Genomic DNA, 27317 nt, shown 5'->3' with positions numbered 1-27317 from the left:
TTTTTAATTTCCATATATTTGCATGGTTTTGAGGATTCCTTTTGGATTTGATTTCCAATTTTATTCCACTGTGGTCTGAGAGAGTACTTGATATAATTTCAGTTTTCTTAAATTTATTGAGACTTGTTTTGTGGCCTATCATATGGGAGTGTGTTTCTCAGGCCAATGGAGTTATATTTCCAGGGGGATTATGGCTGCCTTTTCTGTGTCATGCAGGTCGCCAGGGAAGTGGGGGAAAGCTGGCAGTTAAAGGCCTCACCCAGCTCCCATGGAGCCCAAAAGGCCGATCTCACTCCCACTGTGCCCGCCCGATGGGACCAAGTTTATTTCCAAGTAGTGGGTGAGCAGGGCTGAGAACTTGCCCCAGGTTCCCAGACTCCCAGTTGAGAAAGCAAACAGGTTTTTTAGGTTTTGTGCCTCCCTGCCTCCAGCAACTTCTGTGCTGTGTCTGCACTCCTGATTCACCCCCTCCCCTGAGTTCTGTCTGGGAAACTTTGCGTCCAGTTGAAATTGTTACAACATTCAACTGGAAGTTTCCTTCTCCCTGTGGTCTTTTCCCAGTTCCTCTGGCAGCCCTCCCTAAAGATCCCTCTGAGACAAAGTCAGAAATGGCTTCCCTAGGGACCAAGAGAGTCCACAGGCTCTTCCTGCTGCTGCTGCTTCTACTCCTGTATTTTGCTCAGCTATCTAAGTTTGTCTCAGCTCCAGGTAAGGTCAAATCCTTCTCCTATGATCTGGACCTTCAGGTTCCCCAGTGAAGGTGTGTGTTTGGGGGAGGATGGTTCCTCTTTCACACTTGGGACACTCGCAGTTTTTTGGCTGTCTCCCAGGGCCAGCAGGAGCAATCCACTTCCTTCAAAGGGTCTGTGGATTCTCTTAGCTTTCCTGGTATGTTCTGTAGTAGTTCTTGGAACAAAAGTTCATGATATGAGTCTCTACATGCTGCTACGTCCACACGAGTGGGAGCTACAATTTAGTCCTGCCTTCTATCTGCCATTTTTCTCCTCCTGCCTGGCTTCTAGTGCAGAGCATGAGTGGAATTACCTGCCCTGCCATCAGGGCATTTCCCAGGACAGTAGGAGACTGCACTCTCTGACTTAGTCCACACAAAAGTGGGACCACTCTGCCAAAAGCTCTAGCAGATGTTGCCTTCCTGGGTACCAGTGGCAGAAGTGGGTGCAGTTACACACCCTGACATCCAGGTACTACCCAGATCAACAGGAGACTGCACCATCCAGCTGAGTTCAGACAGAAGTGGGACCGCTGAGTCAGAAGCATTGCCCACCTGGCTGCCCACTTCAGACTGAAGTGGGACCACTGGGCCAGAAGTCGTCAGCCTGTTCTGGCAAGGTGTGGATGGAGCAATCTTACTGTTCCCAGGCACCATATTTGTAGCCTTTACTGGGGCTATGGTATCAGTGCTTGTCTGCTCTGGGGCCCAAGGCTTGTAGAGGCCCCTTGGACTCAAGCATTGACCCGCAAAACATCTAGGTGGCTCTCTGCCTCAGTCTAGAAGCATGGTTGGGGGATGCAGTGGGGGAAGGGGGATTCTCCCATTCCCAGTCTTGCCCAGGTCCCTGTGGAGAGTGTGAATCTCCTAGAGGGCTCCCACTCACTCACCCTTTCCCATGTTAAAGAGGGTCTCCTGGCTCCGTGCTGAGTCCAGACAGGCTGGCACCCAGCTTCACTCCTCTCTGCTCTCTGTATCCCTGGTTGCCTTGCTGGATCTCAACGTGGTTTCTCAGATGATTGGCCTGCAGGATCGGTGTTCACAAGCCCATCTGTTTTTCTTCATGAGAGCAGCATACACGAGCTGCTTTTAGTCCACCATATTGGTCCCCTCCACCAAGTATCCTTTCTTTATTTAAATCTGAGTTCTGAGCTATATCATTTTTCTACTCCTTGAAAAATTTCTTTTAACATTCCTGCAGGGCAGGTGTGATAATGATACATTTCCATTGTGTGTCTGAGAAACTATTTTTCTCCTTCACTTTTAAAGAATAATTTTGCTCTATATAAAATTCTAAGGATGGTGAGTGTCTTTCTTTCAATGCTTTAAAAATTGCACTGAATTATTTTTTTTTTGGTCTTGTTTCTGGCAAGATGTCTGATGTAATTCTTATTTTGTTCTTCTGTAGGTAAGATTTTTTCCCCTTCCATCTTCGTTTAAGATTTTCTCTTTGTCTTTGGGTTTCTGTAGTTTGAATATGATATACCTGGGTTTTAATTTTTTGGTATTAATATTTATCCTCTTTGGCTTTCCGTGAGCTTCCTGGATCTGTGGTTTGGTATCTGTGATTAATTTTTGAAAACTCTCATCCATTGTTATTTCAAGTATTTCTTTTCCTATATTTGCTCTCTTCTATTTCTAGAATTCAAATTAAATATATCCTCTTCTATTTCTAGAATTCAAATTAAATACATCCTCTTCTATTTCTAGAATTCCAATTAAATATATCCTCTTCTATTTCTAGAATTCCAATTAAATATATACTTTTTTTTGTAATTGTCTCACAATTCTTGAACATTCTGTTCTTTTTATTATCATTATTCTTTTATTTTGTCTTTGCATTTCAGTTTGTGACATTGCTACTGATGTATCTTCAAGCTCACTAATTCTTGTCTCAGCTGTGTCCAGTCTCCTGGTGAGCCTATAAAAAGCATTCTTTAGTTCTATTACAGTAAGTCCTCACTTAACATCATTGATAGGTTCTTGAACACTGCAACTTTAAGTGACATACTGTATAAGGAAACCAATTTTCCCATAGGCTAATTGATATAAACAAGAGTAAGTTCCTACAGCATAGAGTACCTTGTTTTGCTTAAAGCCGCAATGTCTGAGAACCTATGGATAGCATAAAGTAAGAACTTAACTATATGGTGTTTTTCATTTCCAGCATTTCTTGATTCTTTCTTAGAGTTTCTGCCTCTCTACTTACATTACCTATCTGTTCTTGCATGCTATTTTTTTGAATAGGGCCCTTCATATTAAACCATTGATTTTAAATTCCCTGTCTGATAATTCCAAAATCTGCATCATATCTGAATCTGATTCAGATTTTTGCTTTGTTTCTTTATATTATGAGGCGGTTTTTCTTTTTACCTTTTCGTGTGATTTATATATTTTTGTTTATCGATATATTGAGTAATTATATATAATTATATTGAGTATTATATATATAATGTATGTAATTATATTCAGTATTATGAAGCCAGATATATTGAGTAATTATAACTCAGATAATCAGGCCTCTAGTATGGAGATTCACTGTTCATCTGGTTACAGGTTGGGCTGTGTTTAATGTTTGCTATAGCTATAGGTGCCCAAGGCTTTAGTTTCCTCTAGAATCCTTGTTTTATTTTTCTACTCCGTTTTCTTTGGGTTTCCCTAAGAAATCCTTCTAAAATAGTGTGGCAGTTCTTTCAGTTATAATCTACTTTTATTAATTTGTACCTCTGTTGATGTACCGATAAGGTATAGTAGAGGAAACGGTTCTACAATCTCATGTTTAAATCTGTTTTTTTTTTAGTGTGCCTGAGTCTCTAAGCTTCAGAAGTGTTTCTTCGCCTTTATTTTCATTTTTTATTCATCTAGGTGAAACAGGAATGCTACAGAGGGCTAGAGTTGGCTCAGTGCTTTCACCCCAGGTAGATACAACTTTGGTAAAGTTGTTTCTCTATCCTGGGCCACAAACATATTCTCCTACTTTTTTCAGTTTAACTTTAGTTTTACCTTTGACAATAAAGTCTTTAACTTTGTATGTAAAATTAATATTTACATACAATTCCAAGCCCCCTACATGATCCAATCACCTCCTACCAGGGCCCCACCTCCACCATTGGGAATTACATTTCAACATGAGATTTGGGTGGGGACATAGCACCAAACCCTATCAGATATTAACCTTGGTCATGCAGCTGAGGTAATGTTTGTCAGGTTTCTTCACTATATAATCATTCTCATCATGTATTGAGCTAGGTTTATATTTCTTATGTAGTGAAGCAGGTTTCTCAGTGCTATCTACCAATTAGTTAGATGTGTATTTGTAATGGAAAAAAAGTATTGAGAGATTTCTCCCAATGTTGGGGGATGGAGTTTGGGGTAGGGCTGGAGGAATGAGAAAAAGCTTCACAGAGACCATGCCGTGCCATCTGAAGTGAACTTTGAAGGGAGGAGAGGACAATGGGGAAAGGCATTTCAGGCAGAATGATGCCAACAGAGCTAAGAGCCAATAAAGCATCTATGAGTGAAATAGTAGTTGAATTGGAATCCACCCTGGAAATCATCTGTGGCCTAATTACCTCATTTCCTAGGTGAGTACTATAATTTGCCCAAGGTTACACAGCTAGAAATTTGTAGAGCTGGGATTCAAACTCAAGAGAGTGACTTCAGCACTTATTCTCCCAACACAGAAGGAGGTTAAGACCTACTCAGGGTGGCCCAGCCAATCAGATGCACAGCCAGGACAAAGCCATCAGTTCCTGTCTCCCAGTTCCTCTACCTTCACAAGTATACACCCTGAAACATAATGCTCAGAAATCCTATGGGAATTTTAGTGATGGAGTTAACATAGTCCTCTGGGGTTAAGGGAAATAAGGTTCTGTAGGAATCAGAAATCAAATATTCTCGGGAGGCAGAGAGGATTTATAGAGTAGCACTAATTACAGTTTTGAATATGCTGCCAGCATAGTCTTCTTAATTAAATGAGCCAGAATACTTCTTTGGAAACTTTCCTAGATGATCAGGTCTGTGTAAGTGAATACTTATGCCTTATATTCAAAGGAATGCACCAACCACCTAAAGCCAGCTCTCCCCTTGAAGAAGAGAGTGGTGGGAGGAGAGTAGGACTAGCAGAGAAGGGCCTTTCCAGGAGTGATATCATTATAGCAATTAGAAGTAGATTAGATGTTCACACAACAGTACAAATGGATGTGAAAAACATAGTGTTTACTGAAAAACAGTAAGAAAAAGAGATGAGGTATATGGCACTTCATCATTTGTGTAAATTAAAGAGGTATGCCCACAAAACAATATTATACATTTTGCAGGAACACATTCATACAACATACATACTGAGCACATTAGAGCAGTTGTCCACAGGAGGCAGGGAAAGACCATGACTAAGCAGGATATGCATATATCTTTATATACATCGATTGTGTTTGTGTGTCTGTGTTACGATCCTGAGCAATTACAAGGCCAGCAGCATTAAATGACTTCTTTTAGAAGCCCTCATACTTCTTGGCACTATTCAGATTTCCTCATTTTCTTTTTTTCTAGTGTCCTTTTTCTTTCTCAGGATCCTAATCATGTTACCACATTACACTTGGTGACCATGTCTCCTTAGCTGCTTCTTGGTTCTGACAGTTTCTCAGATTTTCCCTGTTTCTAATGATCTTAACAGTTTTGAGGACTACTAGTCAGGTATTTTGTAGAAATTGGTATTGGAATTTGTCTGGTGTTTTTCTCATGATTAAACTGACATAATACATTTTTGGAGGAAGACCACAGATGTACATAATCATTCTCATCATATCATATCAAGAGTACATATGATCAATGAGACTTATCACTTTCATGTTGTATTATTCTGTTCTTATACTGCTATAACGAAATACCTTAAACTGGGTAACTTACATAGAAAAGAGGTTTTAATAGGCTCACAGTTCTGTGGACTGTACAAGTTTCTGCTTCTGGGGAGACCTTGGGAAAGTTACAATCATGGTGGAAGGCAAAGGGGAAGCAAGTACATATTCACATGGCTGGCAGGAGAGGGAGAATGAAAAAGGAGGTGCTACACACTTTTCAAACAACCAGGTCTCCTGAGAACTCTATTATAAGACAGCATTAGGGGGATGGTGTTAAACCATTAGAAACCACCCAAATGATCCAGTTACCTCCCACCAGGCCTCACCTCCAACATTGGGAATTACAGTACAACATGAGATTTGCGTGGGGACACAGAGCCAAACTATATCAGATATTAACCTTGATCACCTGGCTGAGGTAATGTTTATCAGGTTTCTTCACTATAAAGTTACTCTTCTTTTTCTCTCTTTCCATATCATACTTACAGATTACTTACTTTAAAACTTTAAGGCTAATTAATAGGATTACAATAGCCAATGTTTACAATGAAGTGTTTTAAATTATTAATAACAAAAAGGTTTTTAGACAAGATGGACAAGATGCTTCCTTTTTCCTGCACTAACAATGGGAGAGATGTTTTCTTCTGACTCATAAAGCTTGTACAGAGAATTTGATTTCCTAAAGTCTTGAGTTGACATTTACAAGGATGTTGATCTTGTTTTCCTTCATAATTTGGAGATGTAAATATTTCAAACTTTCCTATTGGTTCTGCTATTTGTAAATATACAGCTGTCCTTGGACACATAAGGTGAGAATAATTATAGCATATCACAGTAACAATGTAAGAATCAAGGGGACTGATAAGCAAGGGACTAAGAATGTTGGAGGAAAGGACCATGTTAACATGGCAACTCAAGGACAGCTTCATGAAAGGCTTAACATACAAGTGTTATTTGAACAAGTAGAGGAGGCCAACAGTACACCACATGCACTAAGGCAGGAAAGGAAAGAACATGACGTATAGGCAGAGTCTGCCATGTGAGAGCATAGGGTGTGTAGAACTTATGCGACAGGCTAAAGAGTTTGTGCTTCATTCTGTAATCCTGAGTGTGGAGAACAATGGCATTTTTGGGCAAGGAGAGTAATATGATCAGATCTGAGCTTTAGAAAAATAACTGGCAACTATCTAAATGAAATTTGAAGGATAAGCGCCTGGAGAGAAACATAGAAGTTATTATTAAAAACTACGAAAGAATATATACAAAGGAGGGGATATTGAAAATAGGAGTAAAAATATGTAGAGAGATTATGGAGGCAGAATAGACAGGCCTTGGGGCCAATTTCATAGCTAACAGTGGCAGAGACTGGCAGGATCCTTACCAAACCTATATCTTCCTCTTCCTGGGCACACAGCTGGACTACATTTCCCAGCCTGTCTGGCATTAGGCACAGCTATGACTGACTCTCCAGCCAAAATGAACATTATGGGTGAAAGTCATGTATGCCACTTTCAGACCTATCCTTCCACCATAAGACTGGAATGGAGAGAACTTTCAAGACCACTCTGAGAGTCATGCATAGAATATAATAGAACTATGGGGTAGAAGGAGCTGTAGCTCCCAAATTACTTCCTGGAGAATTACTCAGCCTGCAATAGACTTTGAGACAACTGAGAAATAAACTATTTCCCTACTGAGCCTTTATATGCTTGGACTTTTCTGTAATCACAGCATACTGTGGACTACCCTAACCAAATTAAACATTGATACTTTGAAGTGGGTGCTCCTACAACAGAAAACTAAAGCATGTGACCTGGGCTGGTGAGGAGACAAATTATTAGAGACTGGAATGGCTGAGGAGCCCTGTTTTGCTATGCCAAACTATTTGACAAAATGGTTGCCTGCCTAAAGTTCTAAAAAAGTGATTGTAAGTCAGAAAGATAGTGTGTGTTGGCCACTATGGCTGCTTTGAGTAAGATATTACAAGACAAAGGTGTGCTTGGGCAAAAATTGTGTGTGGCAAGCACAGGTGAAAGGAAACAGAGAATATCTAATGTTGGGCTTTGAATAGAAGAGGAAAAAACTGCTTCTAGATCCTGAATAAAAAGAAAAAAGATACAGGAAGCCAGAAAAGTCCATTAGACTCACTTGGTAGTACAGATGAGATGAAGGGTGTTGCTGTCTCATGAGCCTGCTAGCTTCAAGTTAGTAAGAGAGGCATGGCGGGTAGTTAGACAGAGAAAGAAAACATATTTGAAGGGTGCATCAGAAAAGAAGTGCTGTTAATGACACAGGAAACAGATTAGCAACAAATGAAACAAAAACCTACTACTGTTTGAGGCAATTTTACTAGCAAAGAAACCATAAGCCTGGTCTAGAAAAGTCTGTATTATGGAGAGTTGCTTTTTAAAGAAAATCTCAGGAAGAAAGTGAGTGTACTTGGGTCTACTCTAACACCCATGTTGGAGATGGACAAATATGAAAATGAACAGGGAAGAGCTTCCCAAAGAACAAGACTAGGGGCCTCCCAGAGCAGTGAGTGAGAAAGATCATCCCATAGAGCAGATCACAGCCTAACTAAGGACTTCCTCGTTTAGGGTAGAGAGCCTTTACAATGTCTGCCTAGTGGGATTTCTGAATTGCCAAGGTCCGGTGACCACAGTGTGCCTCACATTCTTCCTCTGTTTTCTAAGGGGCATTCATTATGATTATCTTATTCTTCCTCTGTAATCATGTGCATGGTGAGTGGCCCTGGGGGTAATGGGGAATAACTTTCCCTTTTCATTAATAGGTCACCAAACTCGAGAAGCAAAATCAGCACCTGATGGCGATTGCTGCCCATCACTCAGAGATCCTGGACTTGAGGCTGAATGCTGTGATGGGATAGGATTTGAGGGAAGGGCACAAGTGTGCTCTTTGTGTGAGAAGCAGAGTGAAATTGCTATTTGACAACAAGTAGGGCAGTCTGTGTGAAAAAGTGACTAAGGGCTCACCAAGCCTGATTCCTCTTCTTTCTAGGCACACATGAAGACTGCATTTCCCAGCCTTCCTTAGAGTTATCTGAGGCCATGTGACTGAGTTATGGCCAATGGAATGTGAGTTATGGCCAATGGAATGTGAATGGGTCTGTTTGTTACCACAGCAGAATCTAGCCTACCTAGACTAACACACTAGCATTTATAGATTACAAGTATTTGCTACGTGCTCCATGTATATTAGCTCATTTAACCAACAAAACCAACCCAATGAGATAGGTGCAAGTATAATATATTCTCCATTTTACACTGAGGACACTGAAACTGAGAGGAGCCCCAAATCACACAAATAATAAGAGATAGACCATTGTACTTGGGAGGGTCTATTCTCTAACACCCACTTTGGAGATGGACAAATACGAAAATGAACAGTGAAGAACTTCCCAAAGATCAAGACTAGGGGCCTCCCAGAACAGTGAGTTAGAGAAATCATCCCATAGAGCAGAATCATGGACTAACTAAGGAAGTTATCTTATTTATCTAAGAGCACAAGAGATAGAAACTCTTCACCACAATGCTCTATCACTTCTTGAGGCTAAAGATAATTTCTGTTACTTGGAAGCTAGAACAACAGCAGAGATAATAATATAATCCTAGAATATTGGGAAGGTCCCTGGCAATCTTGGTGAGGAAAGCACATGCAGTATTGGAGACATGAGCTAGTGTGCAAGGGACTGGGGTGTTCACAGGTGGACATCCACAAGCTGCATGCATTGGTGGCTCCAGAATTTCTGTGTAAGTGGCTAAAGGGCTGTCATTGAGTTGGCATGAGGCTTGAAATGCATATGCATAGTACTTTCCATTAGTTACAGAAAATGCCAATATTCTTTACTTGAGAATGGGACAAGGAAAGCAACAGAGTTTGAGGGCCTAAATCCCACTTATGCCAGCCCTGAGTACTTCCTATATGCTTGTGGTCAAGCCCAGCCTCATCTCTCCCAGCTTCTCTTCACACACTGGAAGCCTCACCCAATCCAAACCCTGCCACCCTACCCTTTCTCACTTCTGTGAGCAGCTAGCTGGCCGAGTGGTGAGCGTGTCCTAAATATTCATCCAGAGCCGAGTTTGAATTCTGGCTCTGCAATTTATTGTCACTAGTATAACCTCGGGCACATCTATAATAATACCTACCTATGAGGATTGTCATGAGGTTTCAGTGAAATCATGTATATGATGTGTTTAACATAGTGCCTGGCCCATAATACGCACTTAAAGTAAAAAAAAAAATTTTGATGTGTGAAATTCCAGTATTTTCAGCTTCAAACAACATCTCCTAGATAGCTGCTCACACCCATAAGTGGGAGACAGATTCTCTGCAGACCATGTATTCTGATTTAGGGTGTTGAAAAGAGAGTCAATACATAGCAATTGGAGTCCACAGGAAAGAGGACTCATCGGGGCCTGGGATGGTCAGCAAAGCCGTCTGGAGGAAACTACACTTGGATGCAGTTTGAAGGTGGAGTTGATTCATCCAGGAAGAAGTGAGTGGGCGAGGCATGGACAAATGCTTAAAAGCAGGAAGCACACGGTATTTCATGGTGGTGATTTTTATTTTGCTAATATAGGCTCTACCCAGGGTATCAATGAGAGCTATGTTAAAAAGGTAGCTTAGGGAAAGATTATAAGGGTCTTGAAATTTCTCCCTCCCTTCTTTTGTTTCTTTTCTTTTCTTTTTTTAATTATACTTTTAAGTTCTAGGGTATATGTGCACAACGTGCAGGTTTGTTACATATGTATACATGTGCCATGTTGGTTTGCTGCACCCATCAACTCATCATTTACATTAGGTATTTCTCCTAATGCTATCCCTCCCCCATCCCCCCACCCCATGACAGGCCCCGGGGGGTGATGTTCCTCATCCTGTGTACAAGTGTTCTCATTGTTCAGTTCCCACCTATGAGTGAGAACATGCAGTGTTTGGTTTTCTGTCCTTGTGATAGTTTGCTGAGAATGATGATTTCCACCTTCATCCATGTACCTACAAAGGACATGAACTCATCCTTATTTATGACTGCATAGTATTCCATGGTATATATGTGCCACATTTTCTTAATCCAGTCTATCATTGTTGGACATTTGGGTTGGTTCCAAGTCTTTGCTATTGTGAATAGTGCTGCAATAAACATGCGTGTGCATGTGTCTTTATAGTAGCATGATTTATAATCCTTTGGGTGTATACCCAGTAATGGGATCACTGGGTCAAATGGTATTTCTAGTTCTAGATCCTTAAGGAATTGCTACACTGTCTTCCACAATGGTTGAACTAGTTTACACTTCAACCAACAGTGTAAAAGTGTTCCTATTTCTCCACATCCTCTGCAGCATCTGTTGTTTCCTGACTTTTTAATGATGGCCATTCTAACTGGTGTGAGATGGTATCTCATTGTGGTTTTGATTTGCATTTCTCTGATGACCAGTGATGATGAGCATTTTTTCATGTGTCTTTTGGCTGCATAAATGTCTTTTTTTGAAAAGTGTCTGTTCATATCCTTTGCCCACTTTTTGATGGGGTTGTTTGATTTTTTTCTTTTAAATTTGTTTAAGTTCTTTGTAGATTCTAGATATTAGCCCTTTGTCAGATGGGTAGATTGCAAAAGTTTTCTCCCATTCTGTAGGTTGCCTGTTCACTCTGATGGTAGTTTCTTTTGCTGTACAGAAACTCTTTAGTTTAATTAGATCCCATTTATCTATTTTAGCTTTTGTTGCCATTGCTTTTAGTGTTTAGTCATGAAGTCCTTGCCCATGCCTATGTCCTGAATGGTAATGCCTAGGTTTTCTTCTAGGGTTTTTATGGTTTTAGGTCTAACATTTAAGTCTTTAATCCATCTTGAATTAAGTTTCGTATAAGGTGTAAGAAAGGGATCCAGTTTCAGCTTTCTACATATGCCTAGCCAGTTTTCCCAGCACCATTGATTAAATAGGGAATCTTTTCCCCATGTCTTGTTTTTGTCAGGTTTGTCAAAGATTAGTTGGTTATAGATGGGTGGTGTTATTTCTGAGATCTCTGTTCTGTTCCGTTGGTGTATATCTCTGTTTTGGTACCTGTACCATGCTGTTTTGGTTACTGTAGACTTGTATAGTTTGAAATCAGGTAGCATGAAGCCTCCAGCTTTGTTCTTTTTGCTTAGGATTGTCTTGGCAATGCAGGCTCTTTTTTGGTTCCATATGAACTTTAAAGTAGTTTTTTCCAATTTTGTGAAGAAAGTCATTGGTAGCTTGATGGGGATGGCATTGAATCTATAAATCACCTTGGGCATTATGGCCATTTTCATGATATTGATTCTTCCTGTTCATGAGCATGGAATGTTCTTCCATTTGTTTGTGTCCTCTTACTTCGTTGAGCAGTGGTTTGTAGCTCTCCTTGAAGAGATCCTTAATATCCCTTGTAAGTTGGATTCCTAAGTATTTTATTCTCTTTGTAGCAATTGTGAATGGGAGTTCACTCATGATTTGGCTGTTTGTCTGTTATTGGTGTGTAGGAATGCTTGTGATTTTTGCACATTGATTTTGTATCCTGAGACTTTGCTGAAGTTGCTTATCAGCTTAAGGAGATTTTGGGCTGAGACAATGGGGTTTTCTAAATATACAATCATGTCATCTGCAAACAGGGACAATTTGACTTCCTCTTTTCCTAATTGAATACCTTTTATTTCTTTCTCTTGCCTGATTGCCCTGGCCAGAACTTCCAACACTGTGTTGAAGTTCCCTGTCTTGTGCCAGTTTTCATAGGGAATGCTTCCAGTTTTTGCCCATTCAGTATGATATTGGCTGTGGGTTTGTCATAAATACCTATTATTTTGAGATATGTTCCATCAATACCTAGTTTATTGAGAGTTTTTAACATGAAGCGCTGTTGAATTTTGTCAAAGGCCTTTTCTGCATCTATTGAGATAATCGTGGTTTTTGTCTTCGGTCTTATTTATGTGATGGATTATGTTTATTGATTTACGTATGTTGAACCAGCCTTGCATCCCAGGGATGAAGCCAACTTCATCTTGGTGGATAAGATTTTTGATGTGCTGCTGGATTCGGTTTGCCAGTATTTTATTGAGGATTTTCTCATCGATGTTCATCAAGGATATTGGTCTAAAATTCTCTTTTTTTTGTTGTGTCTCTGCCAGGCTTTGGTATCAGGATGATGCTGGCCTCATAAAATGAGTTAGGGAGGATTCCCTCTTTTTCTATTGATTGGAAAAATTTCAGAAGGAATGGTACCAGCTTCTCTTTCTACCTCTGTTAGAACTCAGCTGTGAATCTGTCTGGTCCTGGAGTTTTTTTGGTTGGTAGCCTATTAGTTATTGCCTCAATTTCAGAGTGTGTTATTTGACTGTTCAGGGATTCAACTTCTTCCTGGTTTAGTCTTGGGAGGATGTATGTGTCCAGGAATTTATGCATTTCTTCTAGATTTTCTAGTTTATTTGCATAGAGGTGGTTATAGTATTCTCTGATGGTAGTTTGTATTTCTGTGGGATCAGTGGTGATATTCCCTTCATCATTTGTTTATTGTGTCTATTTGATTCTTCTCTTTTCTTCTTTATTACTTTTGCTAGTGGTCTATCAATTTTGTTGATCTTTTCAAAAAACCAACTCCTGGATTCATTGATTTTTTTTTTGAAGGGTTTTTTGTGTCTGTCTCTCCTTCAGTTCTGCTCTGATCTTAGTTATTTCTTGCCTTCTGCTTGCTTTTGAATTTGTTTTCTCTTGCTTCTCTAGTTCTTTTAATTGTGATGCTAAGGTGTCAATTTTTGATCTTTCCTGCTTTCTCTTGTGGGCATTTAGTGCTATAAATTTCCCTCTACACACTGCTTTAAATGTGTCCCAGAGATTCTGGTACGTTGTGTGTTTATTCTCATTAGTTTCAAAGAACATCTTTTCTTCTGCCTTCATCTCGTTATTTACCCAGTAGTCATTCAGGAGCAGGTTGTTCAGTTTCCATGTAGTTGTGCAGTTTTGAGTGAGTTTCTTAATCCTGAGTTCTAATTTGATTGCACTATGATCTGAGAGACAGTTTGTTATAATTTCTATTATTTTACATTTGCTGAGGAGTGCTTTACTTCCAAATATGTGGTCAATTTTGGAATAAGTGCGATGTGCTGAGAAGAATGTATATTCTGTTGACTTGTGGTGGAGAGTTCTGTAGATGTCTATTAGGTCTGCTTGGTGCAGAGCTGAGTTCAAGTCCTGGATATCCTTGTTAACGTTCTGTCTCATTGATCTGTCTAATATTGACAGTGGGGTGTTAAAAGTCTCCCATTATTATTGTGTGGGAGTCTAAGTCTCTTTGTAGGTCTCTAAGGACTTGCTTTATGAATCTGGGTGCTCCTGTATTGGGTGCATATACATTTAGGGTAGTTAGCTCTTCTTGTTGAATTGATCCCTTTACCATTACGTAATGGCCTTGTCTCTTTTGATCTTTGTTTAAAGTTTGTTTTATCAGAGACTAGGATTACAACCCTTGCTTTTTCTTTTTCTTCTTTTTTTTTTTTTGCTTTCCATTCGCTTGGTAGATCTTCCTTCATCCCTTTATTTTGAGCCTATGTGTGTCTCTGTACGTGAGATGGGTCTCCTGAATACAGCACACTGATGGGTCTTGACTCTATCCAAGTTGCCAGTCTGTGTCTTTTAACTGGGGCATTTAGCCCATTTACATTTAAGGTTAATATTGTTATGTGTGAATTTGATCCTGTCATTATGATGTTAGCTGGTTATTTTGCCCGTTAGTTGATGCAGTTTCTTCCTAGCGTCAATGGTCTTTACAATTTGCATGTTTTTGCAGTGGCTGGTACCAGTTGTTCCTTTCCATGTTTAGTGCCTCCTTCAGGAGCTCTTGTAAGGCAGTCCTGGTGGTGACAAAATCTCTTCAGCATTTGCTTGTCTGTAAAGGATTTTATTTCTCCTTCACTTATGAAGCTTAGTTTGGCTGGATATGAAATTCTGGTTTGAAAAATCTTTTCTTTAAGAATGTTGAATATTGGCCCCCACTCTCTTTTGGCTTATAGAGTTTCTGCTGAGAGATCTGCTGTTAGTCTGACTGGGCTTCCCTTTGTGGGTAACCCAACCTTTCTCTCTGGCTGCGCTTAACATTTTTTCCTTCATTTTTAACCTTGGTGAATCTGACAATTATGTGTCCTGGAGTTTCTCTTCTCGAGGAGTATCTTTGTGGTGTTCTCTGCATTTCCTAAACTTGCATGTTGGCCTGCCTTGTTAGGTTGGGGAAGTTCTCCTGGATAATACCCTGAAGAGTGTTTTCCAACTTGTTTCCATTCTCCCCGTCACTTTCAGGTACACCAATCAAACGTAGATTTGGTCTTTTCACATAGTCCCATATGCCTGGGAGGCTTTGTTCGTTTCTTTTTACTGTTTTTTTCTCTTAACTTCTCCTCTCGCTTCATTTCATTAATTTGATCTTCAATCACTGATACCCTTTCTTCCACTTGATCAAATCGGCTACTGAAGCTTGTGCATGCATCATGTAGTTCTGGTGCCATGGTCTTCTGCTCCATCAGGTCATTTAAGGTCTTCACTACTCTGTTTATTCTAGTTAGCCATTCATCTGATCTTTTTTCAAGGTTTTTAGCTTCCTTGCAATGGGTTTGAACATCCTCCTTTAGCTCGGAGAAGTTTGTTATTACCGACCTTCTGAAGCCTACTTCTGTCAACTCGTCAAAGTCATTCTCCATCCTGCTTTGTTCCATTGCTCGTGGGGAGCTGCGATCCTTTGGAGGAGAACAGGCACTCTGGTTTTTAGAATTTTCAGCTTTTCTGCTCTGGTTTCTCTCCCTCTTTGTGGTTTTATCTACCTTTGGTGTTTGATGTTGGTGATCTACAGATGGGGTTTTGGTGTGGATGTTCTTTTTGTTGATGTTGATGCTATTCCTTTCTGTTTGTTAGTTTTCCTTCTAACAGGTCCCTTAGCTGCAGGTCCGATGGAGTTTGCTGGAGGTCCACTTCAGACCCTGTTTGCCTGGGTATCACCAGTAGAGGCTGCAGAATAGCAAATATTGCTGCCTGATACTTCCTCTGGAAGCTTCATCTCAGAGGGGCACCTTGCTATATGAGGTGTCAGTCGTCCCCTACTGGGAGGTGTCTCCCAGTTAGGCTACACAAGGGTCAGGGACCCACTTGAGGAGGCAGTCTGTCTGTTCTCAGAGATCAAACACTGTGCTGGGAGAATCTCTGCTCTCTTCAGAGCTGTCAGACAGGGACGTTTAAAAGTCTGCAGAAGTTTCGGCTGCCTTTGGTCAGCTATGCTCTGCCCCCAGAGATAGAGTCTACAGAGGCAGGCAGGCCTCGTTGAGCTGTGGTGGGCTCCACCCAGTTTGAGTTTCCAGGCTGCTTCGTTTACCTACTCTAGCCTCAGCCATGGCTGACGCCTCTCCCCCAGCCAGGCTGCTGCCTTGCAGTTTGATCTCAGGCTGCTGCGCTAGCAGTGAGGAAGGCTCAGTGGTCATGGGACCCACTGAGTCAGGCGCAGGATATAATCTCCTTGTGTTCTGTTTGCTAAGACCATTGGAAAAGTGCAGTATCTGGGTGGCAGTGAGCTGATTTTTCCTCGTACACTCTGTCACAGCTTCCCTTGGCTAGGAAAGGGAAATCCGCCAACCCCTTGCACTTCCCGGGTAAGGCGATGCCCTGCCCTGTTTCGGCTCACCTTCCGTGAGCTGCACCCACTGTCCAACCAGTCTCAGTGAGACGAACCAGATACTTCAGTTGGAAATGCAGAAATCTCCCATCTTCTGTGTCGATCATTCTGGGAGCTGCACACCCTCTTTCCTTTCTTTTATAACAACAGCAGCAATGGCAATGACAACACTCTCCCCCCCACCAGAAAAATGGCCCAGTTATTAAACTGTGCTCTCAGATTAAAAATTAAAACCCAAATCTCAGTACCCACATGTAGGTGAGGGGGCCTTTGGCCACACAGAAGAGTTTTAGCAACTGTGTTCCTTTTATGATAAGGTGTCCAAGGACTGCATTCACCTAGGATGAATCACAGCAATTTGCAGCTCTGTATTGTTGGAGACATTTCAATTCTGCTATTAGCCAGCCAGAGCTCAAAGGGTTCTGCCTTCATCTGGTCCAGGATTAAGACAAAAGTGTCTCTGGGACTGGAAGGGGGTGTAGGTGGCTTTGTGAACTGTAGGTGAGAACAGAGTGTGATTGAATGCCAGTGAAGCCTAAAGTCTTAAGTCCAGTTAGGGGTCCTCTAAGGAGTCTTGTCTTCATTGAGCTACCTTCTTCAAACTTTTCAGGGTATATTCTGCATGTAGATTTTCTTCAATGAGTAAAACCTTATTCATTTACTACTAGTTATAAACCATAGATGATTTCTTCCTATTGTTTCATCAATGTTGCTTATAAATTGTCACATCAACTGTTACATTAGTTTAATAGCGTAAAAAAATTCTGTGGGCCTAGTCTGATTAAGGTATTGCTGAATTTTTTAAAATATTGAAATATAGTACACATAGTGTGTACATCATTAGCACATAGCTCCATATAATACATCACCATCATGCATAGGACATTTTCATCATCCCAAAAGCCAAGCTCAGGTTCCTTCCCCAAAACTACTCCCTATTTATTTACTATACAGTCTTCTAAAACTATGGTTTAGTTTCGCTTGCCTTTTTTTTTTTTTTTTTTTTTTTTTGAGATGGAGTCTCCCTCTGTTGCCCAGGCTGGAATGCAGTGGTGCGATATCAGCTCACTGCAAACTCTGCCTCCCGGGTTCAAGCAGTTCTCCTGCCTCAGCCTCCCAAGTAGCTGTGACTACAGGCGTGTGCCACCATGCCTGGCTAATTTTTGTATTTTTAGTAGAGAAGGGATTTTACCATGTTGGCCAGGCTGGTCTTGAACTCCTGATGTCAAGTGATCTGCCCACCTGTTTCCCAAAGTGTTGGGATTACAGGCTTGAGCCATTGTGCCTGGCCAGTTTTGCTTGTTTTTGACCTTACGTAAGTGGGATCATTTATATATCATCACACAGTATATATTCTTTCTTGCTGAATTTCTGTGCTCAAAATAATGTTTGTAAATTTGTTCACATTGTATAGTTTTATTCATCGTAATTGCTGGTGGTATTTCATTAAATGAGGACACCACAATTTCTACTATGAATGGACATTTGAGCTGCTTCCATTCAGGGGCCATTACAAATAAGGCTGTTATCAATACTCTTGTAAATATCTTTTTGTCCACATGTGCTTGCACTTCTGTTGGTATAGGCCTAGGAATGGAATTGCTGGGTCACAGGGTAGGTGTTTATTTCAATTTGTATTTTCTTGATTACTAATGAGGTTGAGCACCTTTCATAGGTATATTAGCTATTTGGTATCCTCTTTTTTATACAGGAAGCATCTTGAATTGTCTGTATTTTTATGTTTGTACAAGTTTTTCATGTGTTTTGGACATAAGTTGCTCACATTTACATGTGTTGCAAATATCTTCTACTCTTTGGCTTACTTTCCCCCTCTTTTAATAATGTCATTTGATGAACAAAAGCTCTTAATTTAATGTAATGTATCCAATTATTCATATTTTCCTGTATTGTTAGTGATCTTTGTGTCATTTAATAAATTTTTTTCTCTAGCCTCACATCATGAAGATATTTTCTTATTTTATCTAATAGAAGCTCTATTATTTTACCCTTTACATTTAGAGCTACCATGCACTGAGAATTGATTTTTATGTGTGGTGTGACATAATGATCAAGTTTCTCTTTTTCTCCCCAGACAGTTACTCAATAGACTGAGCACTATTTACTGAATGACCCTTTCTCTGCTGCTCTACAGTGCTAGCTTGCAAGATCGAATGTCCAAGTATGGGTGGATCTGTTTGAAAACTCTTTTCTGTAGTCTGTTTGTCTATCCTTACATCAATATCACACTGTCTTAATTACTGTAGTTTAATTACCTATAAGTCTTGATATCTGATGGAGTAAGTCCTTAGGCTTTATGCTATTTACAGTCCTTTGTATTTCTGTATATATTTTAGAAGCTGCTCAGAATTTTTTATTAAAAAACACTGCTGTGATTTTAATGGGGATTGCATATAATGGAGTTTATGTTTCATAGAGCTTTCTTCATTCTACCAAGATGGGATATTTCTCTATGTATGTAGGTCTTCAGTAATTTATCTCAATATATGTTATTTTCTGTGCAGAGGTCTTGTACATATTTGTTAGATTTATTCAGAAGTATTTGGTAGTTTTGTTGCTACTATGAAATGATATCTGCTTTACATTTTTATTTTCTAATTTTTAATGCTGGTATTAATTTCATATCTTGACCTTGCATCTGGCAACCTTGCAAAGCTCACTTATTTATGATACTTTAATTGTAATTATTATGGATTTTCTTTGCACATGTAAATAACATTTGCAAACGATCATAGTTTTTCTATTCCTTATACCCTTGGTTTAATTTCTGTTATTGTTGTAATTACTAGGATTTCCATTAGAATACTGTGAAGAAGTGGTGATTCTGGGCATACTTGGCTTATTCCTAGTCTCAGAGAGAAAGCATTCAACATTTCACCATTTATTATGATGCTGGCTTTTTATATGGCCCTGATGAAATTAAAGAAATTATCTTCCTTTCCTAGTTCTTAGTCTTTTTTCATGAATAGGTGTTGAATTTAATTAAATATTTTTTAACCTATTGAGATGTCAGCGATTTTTATCTTTCATGGTGTTAATTCAGTGAATTACCCTGCCTGGCTTTTCCAATGTTAAACTAGAAATTGCATTTCTAGAAATCATCCAACTTGGTTTTGATCAATTGCACTTTTTATGTATTGCTGTATTGAGTTTGCTAATATTCCTTTTAGAATATTTGCATCTATGTTTGTAAGTAATATTGGACTGTAATTTTGTTGGTATCAAGTTGATGGTGTCAAAATTATAGAACTTTATAAAACAAATTGGAAAATTTCTCCTTTTTCCCTATTCTCTGGAATAGTCTGTGTAATTGTCCTATTTCTTTCTCGTATGTTTGGTAAAATTTACCAGTGAAGCCCAACTTTTCTTTGTGGGAACAAAATTGAATATAAAATTTAAAAAATATTCATAGAGATTATTCATATACTCTATTTCTTCTTGTATCAATTTTAGTAAGTTTTTTTAAGACATTTGTCCATAACATGTAAAAATTCAAGTTTATTGGCATAAAATTGTTCATGTTATCCTCTTATTAACTTTGTAGCATCTGTGTTGAAACTTTGTCGTCTGTGATGATATCCCCCTTTTTATTTATTTATTTATTTATTTATTTATTCATTCATTCATTCATTCATTGAGACAGGGTCTCACTCTGTTGCCCAGGCTGGAGTGTAGTGGTGCAACCAGAGCTCACAGCAACCTCAACCTCTCAGGCTCAAGCAATCCTCCCACCTCAGCCTCCTGAGTAGTTGGGACTACAAGTGTGTGCCACCATGCCTGGATATTTATTTTATTTTATTTTTTGTAGAAATGAGATCTCATTATGTTGTCTCAAACTCCTGAGTTCAAGTGATCCTGCTGTTTTGGCCTCCCAAAGTGTTGGGATTACTGGTGTGAATCACTGTGCCCGACACTTTTTATTTTTGATAATGGGTAATTTGCTCTTGCTGTCTTGCTGACTTGCTCCTGCTCTTGCTTTTGATCTCTTTTCTTTTTCTTGATCAGTCTTGCCAGTTTATCAATCTTATTGTACTTTTTAATGAACAAACTTTTGGCCTACTGGTTCTCTATTGTCATCTGTATTATATTTCATTAATTTTTTTCTGTTTTAATTTTTTACCTCCTTCTCCTGTCTTTTTTTTTTAATTTGCCTTTCCTCTTCTAAAATCTTGGGTGGTATACTTAAACCATTGATTTCAACTGTCTTTTATTACATGCATTTCAGTATTACATGCATTTCTTTTATTACATGCATATTCTAAATATAGTTTAGCGCTATATCCCACAAGTTTTGATATTATCAATGTTTACATTCAATTAGTTTCAACTATTTTAAAATATTAATTGTGAGGGGTTTTTGAAATTTGCAAATAGTTTTAAAACTTCCAAGCATATGGGTATTTTACAGTTAACTTCGTAAAAATTAATTTTAGCTTATTTCCACTATGGTCCAAATTTATTGGAGATTTTCTTTCTGATCTCGGTCCTGCAATTCTGCACTGCCTTAGTACTTCTGAAATGGCTGTATGAAGCTGGGAATCATCCAGTTGAAGAAGGCCATTACATGTGCTGGGAACATGCACCTTTGAAGGCTTAGCTAGTGGTTCTCAACCTATCAGATGCAACACTACCATTTTAAATACATATATTTGCAATATTCCTTTTTCTATCCTGAAAAAAACTTATAGGTAATCTAAATTTTTAGAAAACAATACAGTATCCTGTTACATGGAGGATAAATAAATAAAAAGTAATTTGTAACAAAATGTTTTTCAACCTGGAAATGTTCAGGCGTGACTACACTAGAGACAATGATAAAGTTGGCAGATGTTTTCTTCTACATATATTGAGTTAATATGGATGTAAGAGAAGTAAGACAATACTCAAAGAATATTTATTGTTGACGCTTTTTTCCTTATATTGAACATTTTGAGATAAAGGCTAAATGAGTGTATTTGTGTGCGTATACAAGTACAATCAATGTGACTGTGACAACTGCAAATGCGAAGCTGATAAACATGTGTTGCCTTGTTGACTCAAATACCAGAAGCTGCGTTGTCATTGATGAAGGAATATTTCGAAGCGCTGAACAATTCTTGATAAAGTTCCGAAACAAACAAAGCACAATCTTCCCTCGATTTACATGGGAGTTGCATTCCTGGAAAATTCAGTATATTTTAAAACCATGCAAAATATCCTTTTAAAAAAATATGTAACATGGAGTTTAGGACCAAGGCTCAGGTAACCATAAAAATTTTTACCTACATAAATTTCTAGTGGAGTGTTTGAAATTTGTTTAGGACTGTGTCCTTCATTGTGGGACATTTGCAGATTTCTCCCTTGCCCACTAAATCTCAATAGCACCTCCTCCCTCAATTATTGTGACAATCAGTTCCTCCGCATTCAACAAATTTTCCAACACCTCCTGAGCGCACTGCCATCCTTGTTGAGAACGTGTATCTAGTTCATCTTAAGATAGAACTGCCCCCCTCATCCCCACTTTCTCTCCCAAATTCTGTGAAAGCCCAGCACAGGCACTGGGGGATACAGCAAGCCACTTAGGAGGATTCCTAACTTGTGTCATTGAATCATCTTTAAATTTATTTTTATTATTTTTTTATGTCTTATCATCTTCCAAAAAGGATGTTTTGGTGAACTGCAAAGAGATATACTCAGAGACAGGAAAAAGATCTGATAGGGTGAAGAATGAAAGAAAAACAGGCAGGCAGAATAAAGCTGAAAGCTGAGCCTAGTATCTAAAACACACACTCCCAGGGCTTGTATACTCAGTAAAGTTGAGAAGTAACTGGGTTGTCAATTTAAAGAGGAATACTTGATCAGACACACAATTCTATGTTGATAAGATTAAAAACAAGCTCTAGTCATCCTTCAGTACCTGTAGGAGATTGGCTGTAGGACCTTTGTGGATACCAAACTCTGCAGATACTCAAGTCCCTTATGTAAAATGGCATAAGGGACCATTTGCATGTAACCTATGCACCTCCTCCCATATACGTTAAATAATCTCTAGATTACCTATAATACCTAATACAATATAAAGGCTATGGAAATAGTTGTTATACTATATTTTTTCATTTGTGTCATTTTTATTGTTATTTTTAATTTTTTAGAATATTTCCAATCCATGGTTGGGTGCGGAACCTGCGGATACAGAGGACTGACTATAATATCAAGGTAAGGACATGGATTCTGGACCCAGACTGCATACATTCAACTTGGCTTCACTTTTACAAACTGTAGGACCTTGAGCAAATCACCACATGCTTCTGTCCTGTTACCTATAACAGGATAATATCACTACCTACAATACCACACAAGTCTATTGTGAGGATTAGATAAATTGGTGCACATAAAGTTCTTAGGAGAGTATACAGTAGTTACTTGTAAGCACTATATAAACATTTGCCAAATAAGCAGAAAAAGTTCTCAGAGAAAACAGTTTTTACCAGCAGTTTTTCTCACTAATAGATGTGGAATTGAATTACCTAGATTGAAAACTCAGAGGAAACTTGACATTCATCAATTCTAATCTGTTTGTGTTACAGTGCAGGAAACTGCAGCCAGACACTGAAAGTCTATGGGCCAAGCTCACATATTAGTTGAGGATCCACAAGTTAGTTGAGGATCCTGGTCCCCTGGTTCTTTTCTGCTGCTCTTGCCAATATGTCGGCCTGGAGCTGGCCTGTGGAGGGGTGCAGAGAAGCAGCCTATTGTCTCTCCTTCCCAGAGTGTCCACAGGTTCCAAAATTCTACCTTCTCTCAACTGTTCTATAACACCCCAAACTCTCATTTCTTCCTAAAGGACAGAGAGCAAAGAATAAATCAGGTGTGAATGACCCCTAAACTCAAACCCTCAAGGAATATGCAAACACATAGTAGAGTTCCTTTAAATATAGTAAATCTTCAACTTTGAGGAAGAAGGCAAATGGGTAGGTGGGAGGCAAAGGTTTTAAATTTAGAATTTAAAATTGAATTGTCTAAACTGGCAAAAGTCTCACCACTTTCCAGTTGTGAGACTGCACACAAAGTTACTTGAGAGTCTCCAAGCCTCATTTTTCTCTTCTGTAATGTCAAAAGAGAGATCATAAGGCTGTCAGAATGGACTCTTTGTGGCAATAAGATACCATATTATAAACAGGACCCAAGGTCATGCCAGGTAAGAATGAAGTCACACACCCTTACTCTTAAGGAATAAACTATATTGTAACTGCCTCAAGGTTTTTTCTTTCACTCTAGCAGTTAAACAAGCACTGATAAGTCTCCAGCCCACCGTGAACATGGGACACATGCAACATGCATGTTTGCTTTACTATGTATGCGAGCATCCCCCACTTCCTAAATATTTATTGCCCCCTGTAACCTGCTGAATATGTAAACCTAAACGTGGCCAAACCGTTCAGCATAAATTCCTGCTTTACCCCTCTCTCCCTTGAAGTGCCTGCTTTTGGTGTCTGCTGGAGGCTATGCTTCCCAGCCTATCAGGATGGCCACCTGCAGGCTGTAACCCTTTGTTAGAAGTACAGCTCTCCTCTCCAAGTTTCTGAACCTTGTGATTCTTCAGTTAACAGTAACATGGGGATGATGATAATCAACACCTCATGGGTTGTTGTGAAGAAGAAATGAAATAATACAAAGCACCTAGCACCATGCCTGGCAGAGAGGGGCCAATAAATGTTCATCATATTTGTTATTATTATTATTATTATTATTATTATTATTATTATTATAGGCATCAGCCTATCAGAAGAGAAATACTTTTCCTTTGCTCTTTGAAGAAAGGAGGCCGCCCCAGAAAGACTTTATTGGTGTCCTCTTACTCCATGAACTTAGTTACCTTGTAGAGGGGAACAGGAATGTCTGGAAAGAAAGAAAACCTGAAGCTCAGTCCCGATAGGATCACATGAAGCATCACAAAGACAGAAGGGTTGCAGGGCTGAATCCAATTCAACCACTCACTCTAGTGTGTTCCTGAGAGTGCTGTCTTCTCTCTCTGACCCTTAAACAAATATGTCTATGTTCACTGTCCAGAATATAATACAAGACAGGGCTTGGTATTATTAAGATGCTGCTTACTAAATGAGGAACTCTGAGATATTGCACAAGAAATCTAGAAACTTCATGAATTGGGGGTGAATCTCCCAATGGTGAAAGTTCAGAAAGACTGGCTGCAAGGGGCTTTGCAAAATACATGCTTATAAGCACACTTTCTCTTCCTTTAACAAGGAAAATGATAAAACTTCATAGTTACAGCGAGAAATACTGGGAAACAAAAAATATGCTCTTAACATTTCAATAACTTAATATATTCATTCTACTTAGCTGTTACGGGAGAGAAATCAAATATCTTACTGTTGATTTTCATTTTCCAAAGGACTTTGAACTATATGTGTGTAGGTGGCAGTAAATGCCTTCGTTATGGCTGCTGGGAGCTGCAGACTCTGCACACAGAGGTGTAGGTGGTTAGACTTGTGTTTTCTGGGAAGCAAGGGCAAGTAAGGAGTGTCTACCATGGGCCAGCTATATGCCTTTGGTATTCCATTCAACACCCTCCTCCCTGTGTTACAGGAAACATTTCTCCTCCTGCATTCTTCCCAGCCTATAACAGGACTTTCTGTCCCCTGGGGGATTGGGAAGTTATTTCCTGCCCCTTCCTCTTTTACTTCTTCCCAAGGGAAAGAATGACTTCTCTTCTTAGGGAGGTTGGAGAAGGGTCCTAAACAGCGGGCTCTCTTGTTTAGGCTGACTGTGCACAGGGTGAGACAATTTTTTCATTGCTTCTGCTTTCCTATGGGAAGAACGGTTGAATCCTAGCCTGGGATCTGGAGGTTGATGTCTCTCTTCTTGCTCTCCAGAATTCATTGATTTGAGGCATGCATCTGACCTCCATGTTTCTGCACCACAGACTCAATTCTCCTCATGTGCAGGTCCAGACCCAGCTGGGGTTGTATCATTTTGAAGGTCATCTGATCGCAGGTCCACTTTAAGGGCTCCTACTCAACAACCAATAAAGGTCCTATATTCATCTGTATTTGCTGAAATATGACTATTTCTCAATTGGTTCAGAATCAGAGAAGCTCTACTACCCAGAAGAGTTGGAACGGGCCTTGAAATGTAACCCAAGCATCTTATTATGCAGGTAAAAAGCCAAAAATCGTATGCCCCTCTTGCCAGCTGACCTTCCCAGACCCCACCCAGGTCTGGCCACACAATAATGTGCATTGCCCAAGGTGGCTTGATTGCCTGGTCTGGCAGCTGGAGGAGTGGGCCCTGCCCCTGACCTCACTGTGTCTTGGCTTTGTCCAAGTAGACCCCTTGCCTTGGATTGTTTTGTGCCTAATGTTTTCACTCATTTTAGAAACACCTGCATCTTTCTTCCCCTGGCAGTGCTCTGAACCCTTTTTTTTTGCGGGGGGCACTGTCACCAGCGTCTTGAGATATGTTCCTGTTCTGTATCTGACCCCAGTGGACCGGAACCTGCACGTAGGTCTGCTGCCTCCCTGCCTAGCGCTCTTTCTGCTCCCACCAGGGTGCATACCTCTGTGAATTACATGGCTGGACTTCTCTTAACATCAGACTCTATTAACTAGAACAATAGTTTTATCTCATCCTGTGATTCAAAGACGGTTGCTAGGGAAACCAGTGGGGATATGTTTAATCTGTAAATCCTGTAATTGCCCTAAAGTAGCAACAATTCATGTGCTTGCTTCAAAAGGATTTGGACTGAACTGACTGGGAAGCAGGTGAGTGAAGAAGAACAATCACAGGTTGGCTCCCCTTGTGATCTGTTCACATTCCTCATAAGGTGTTTTTTCCTGCTGCTTTGCCAAAAAGCTAAAGGGATTAAAGAGGGAGCACTGCGGTGCCCTTCTAATGGACCAGGAAAGCTAGAAAGACAAAATTATGCAGTTCTTCTCTTCTTATGGATTCAAGTGGTCAGAGCTGAGTGATTGGAGGCTGTACTGGTGGTGATGGAGAGAGATAAGAGGATAAATACTCCATTTTATTTTAAAATGGATTCAGAATCCTATAATTGTAGTTTGTAGGGGGCCACTAACTCCAAATGAGGAGAAGCAAGGTATTTGGGAAGTCTTTTCAGAGGAGACCAGGGTGGTGTAAGCATAGGAGCACAGAGTCGGGTTTGGAGGCGCGCCCAGCATCATCCCCGCCAAGCCTTTGCTTAATCCACAGCAGTATTCAGTGGATCACCCACATGCTGCTCGGGCACTGCCAAAAATGGAGAACTTGCTCCTTCCCAGAGCAGCTCATTTTGTTTTTAAACAGCCCTGATTGTTAGAAGATCTGCCTTAAATTGAACTGAAAAATGGGGTGCCGGGGGCAGGGGACAATTTTCCTCCTTGACTTGGCTGTCTGGCGGAGCTCACAAAGGTTTCTTCATAAGACATGCCCTACCTCCGTCACAGGGCCCACACCCAGCAAGCCACACTGGCTCAAGGGCCCAGAACTATCCAGACCGTTGAAGAGTCCCACCTTGAGGCACAGGAGAGAAGCAGTAGGGAGAAAACTGAACATTCCTTGATGTAGTGTTTGATTAAGAATAAAATGCACAGCTTCTGTCTCTCGGGGCCCTGCAATGTTTGTGATTTAAAAAAAAAGCAAAATCTAAGTGCAGACCCTGTTTCCCAGGAGAAAAGTCACACGAAACTCTTCTTTATACAAAATGGTTCTGAGAATCATCACTACCATTATCGGTGGAGATGACTCAGTATTCTAGACTTAGCTAGTTATGCAAAGTCCAGGGAGGTCATTGTGCTCTCTTTTGGAAACATAATAGTTCCATTAATGCAGCTGAATATCACATTTGCTCTGAGCAGCTGCATCCCACTGCTGACTCATGTTGAGCTCTACAATCAGTGAAAACTTGGAGGGTATTTCTTTGTAGGTGCAATATCATATGATCCCTAAGCCCAGCTCTACTGGGACTATGGGTGTCCAGGGTCCTTCCTAGCTCCTTGCCTGCGTTTGCTGTCAAGTTTGTCAGTTCACCTTCTGTA

General features: G+C 39.9%; 1 protein-coding gene and 1 long non-coding RNA gene across 2 annotated transcripts in view; one reads left to right on the top strand and one right to left on the bottom strand.

Annotated features, from left to right (window-relative positions):
• The window catches only part of LOC129398721 (uncharacterized), a 77671-nt gene that overhangs the window by 10443 nt on the left and 39911 nt on the right, over positions 1–27317 (top strand). The window contains exon 2 of the long non-coding RNA XR_008626625.3: positions 22416–22479. This is a non-coding gene — a long non-coding RNA (uncharacterized LOC129398721). The remainder of the gene's footprint in view (positions 1–22415; positions 22480–27317) is intronic.
• The window catches only part of WLS (Wnt ligand secretion mediator), a 134066-nt gene continuing 127905 nt past the window's right edge, over positions 21157–27317 (bottom strand). The window contains exon 12 of the mRNA XM_014345668.4: positions 21157–21442. Within this exon, the coding sequence (XP_014201154.1) occupies positions 21321–21442 (122 nt within the window). The 3' untranslated portion in view covers positions 21157–21320. The remainder of the gene's footprint in view (positions 21443–27317) is intronic.

Source organism: Pan paniscus, chromosome 1 (genome assembly GCF_029289425.2).
Source record: "Pan paniscus chromosome 1, NHGRI_mPanPan1-v2.0_pri, whole genome shotgun sequence".
NCBI classification, from domain to species: domain Eukaryota; kingdom Metazoa; phylum Chordata; class Mammalia; order Primates; family Hominidae; genus Pan; species Pan paniscus.
Note: the sequence above shows the minus strand (reverse complement) of the source record. Positions and strands in the feature narration are given on the sequence as shown.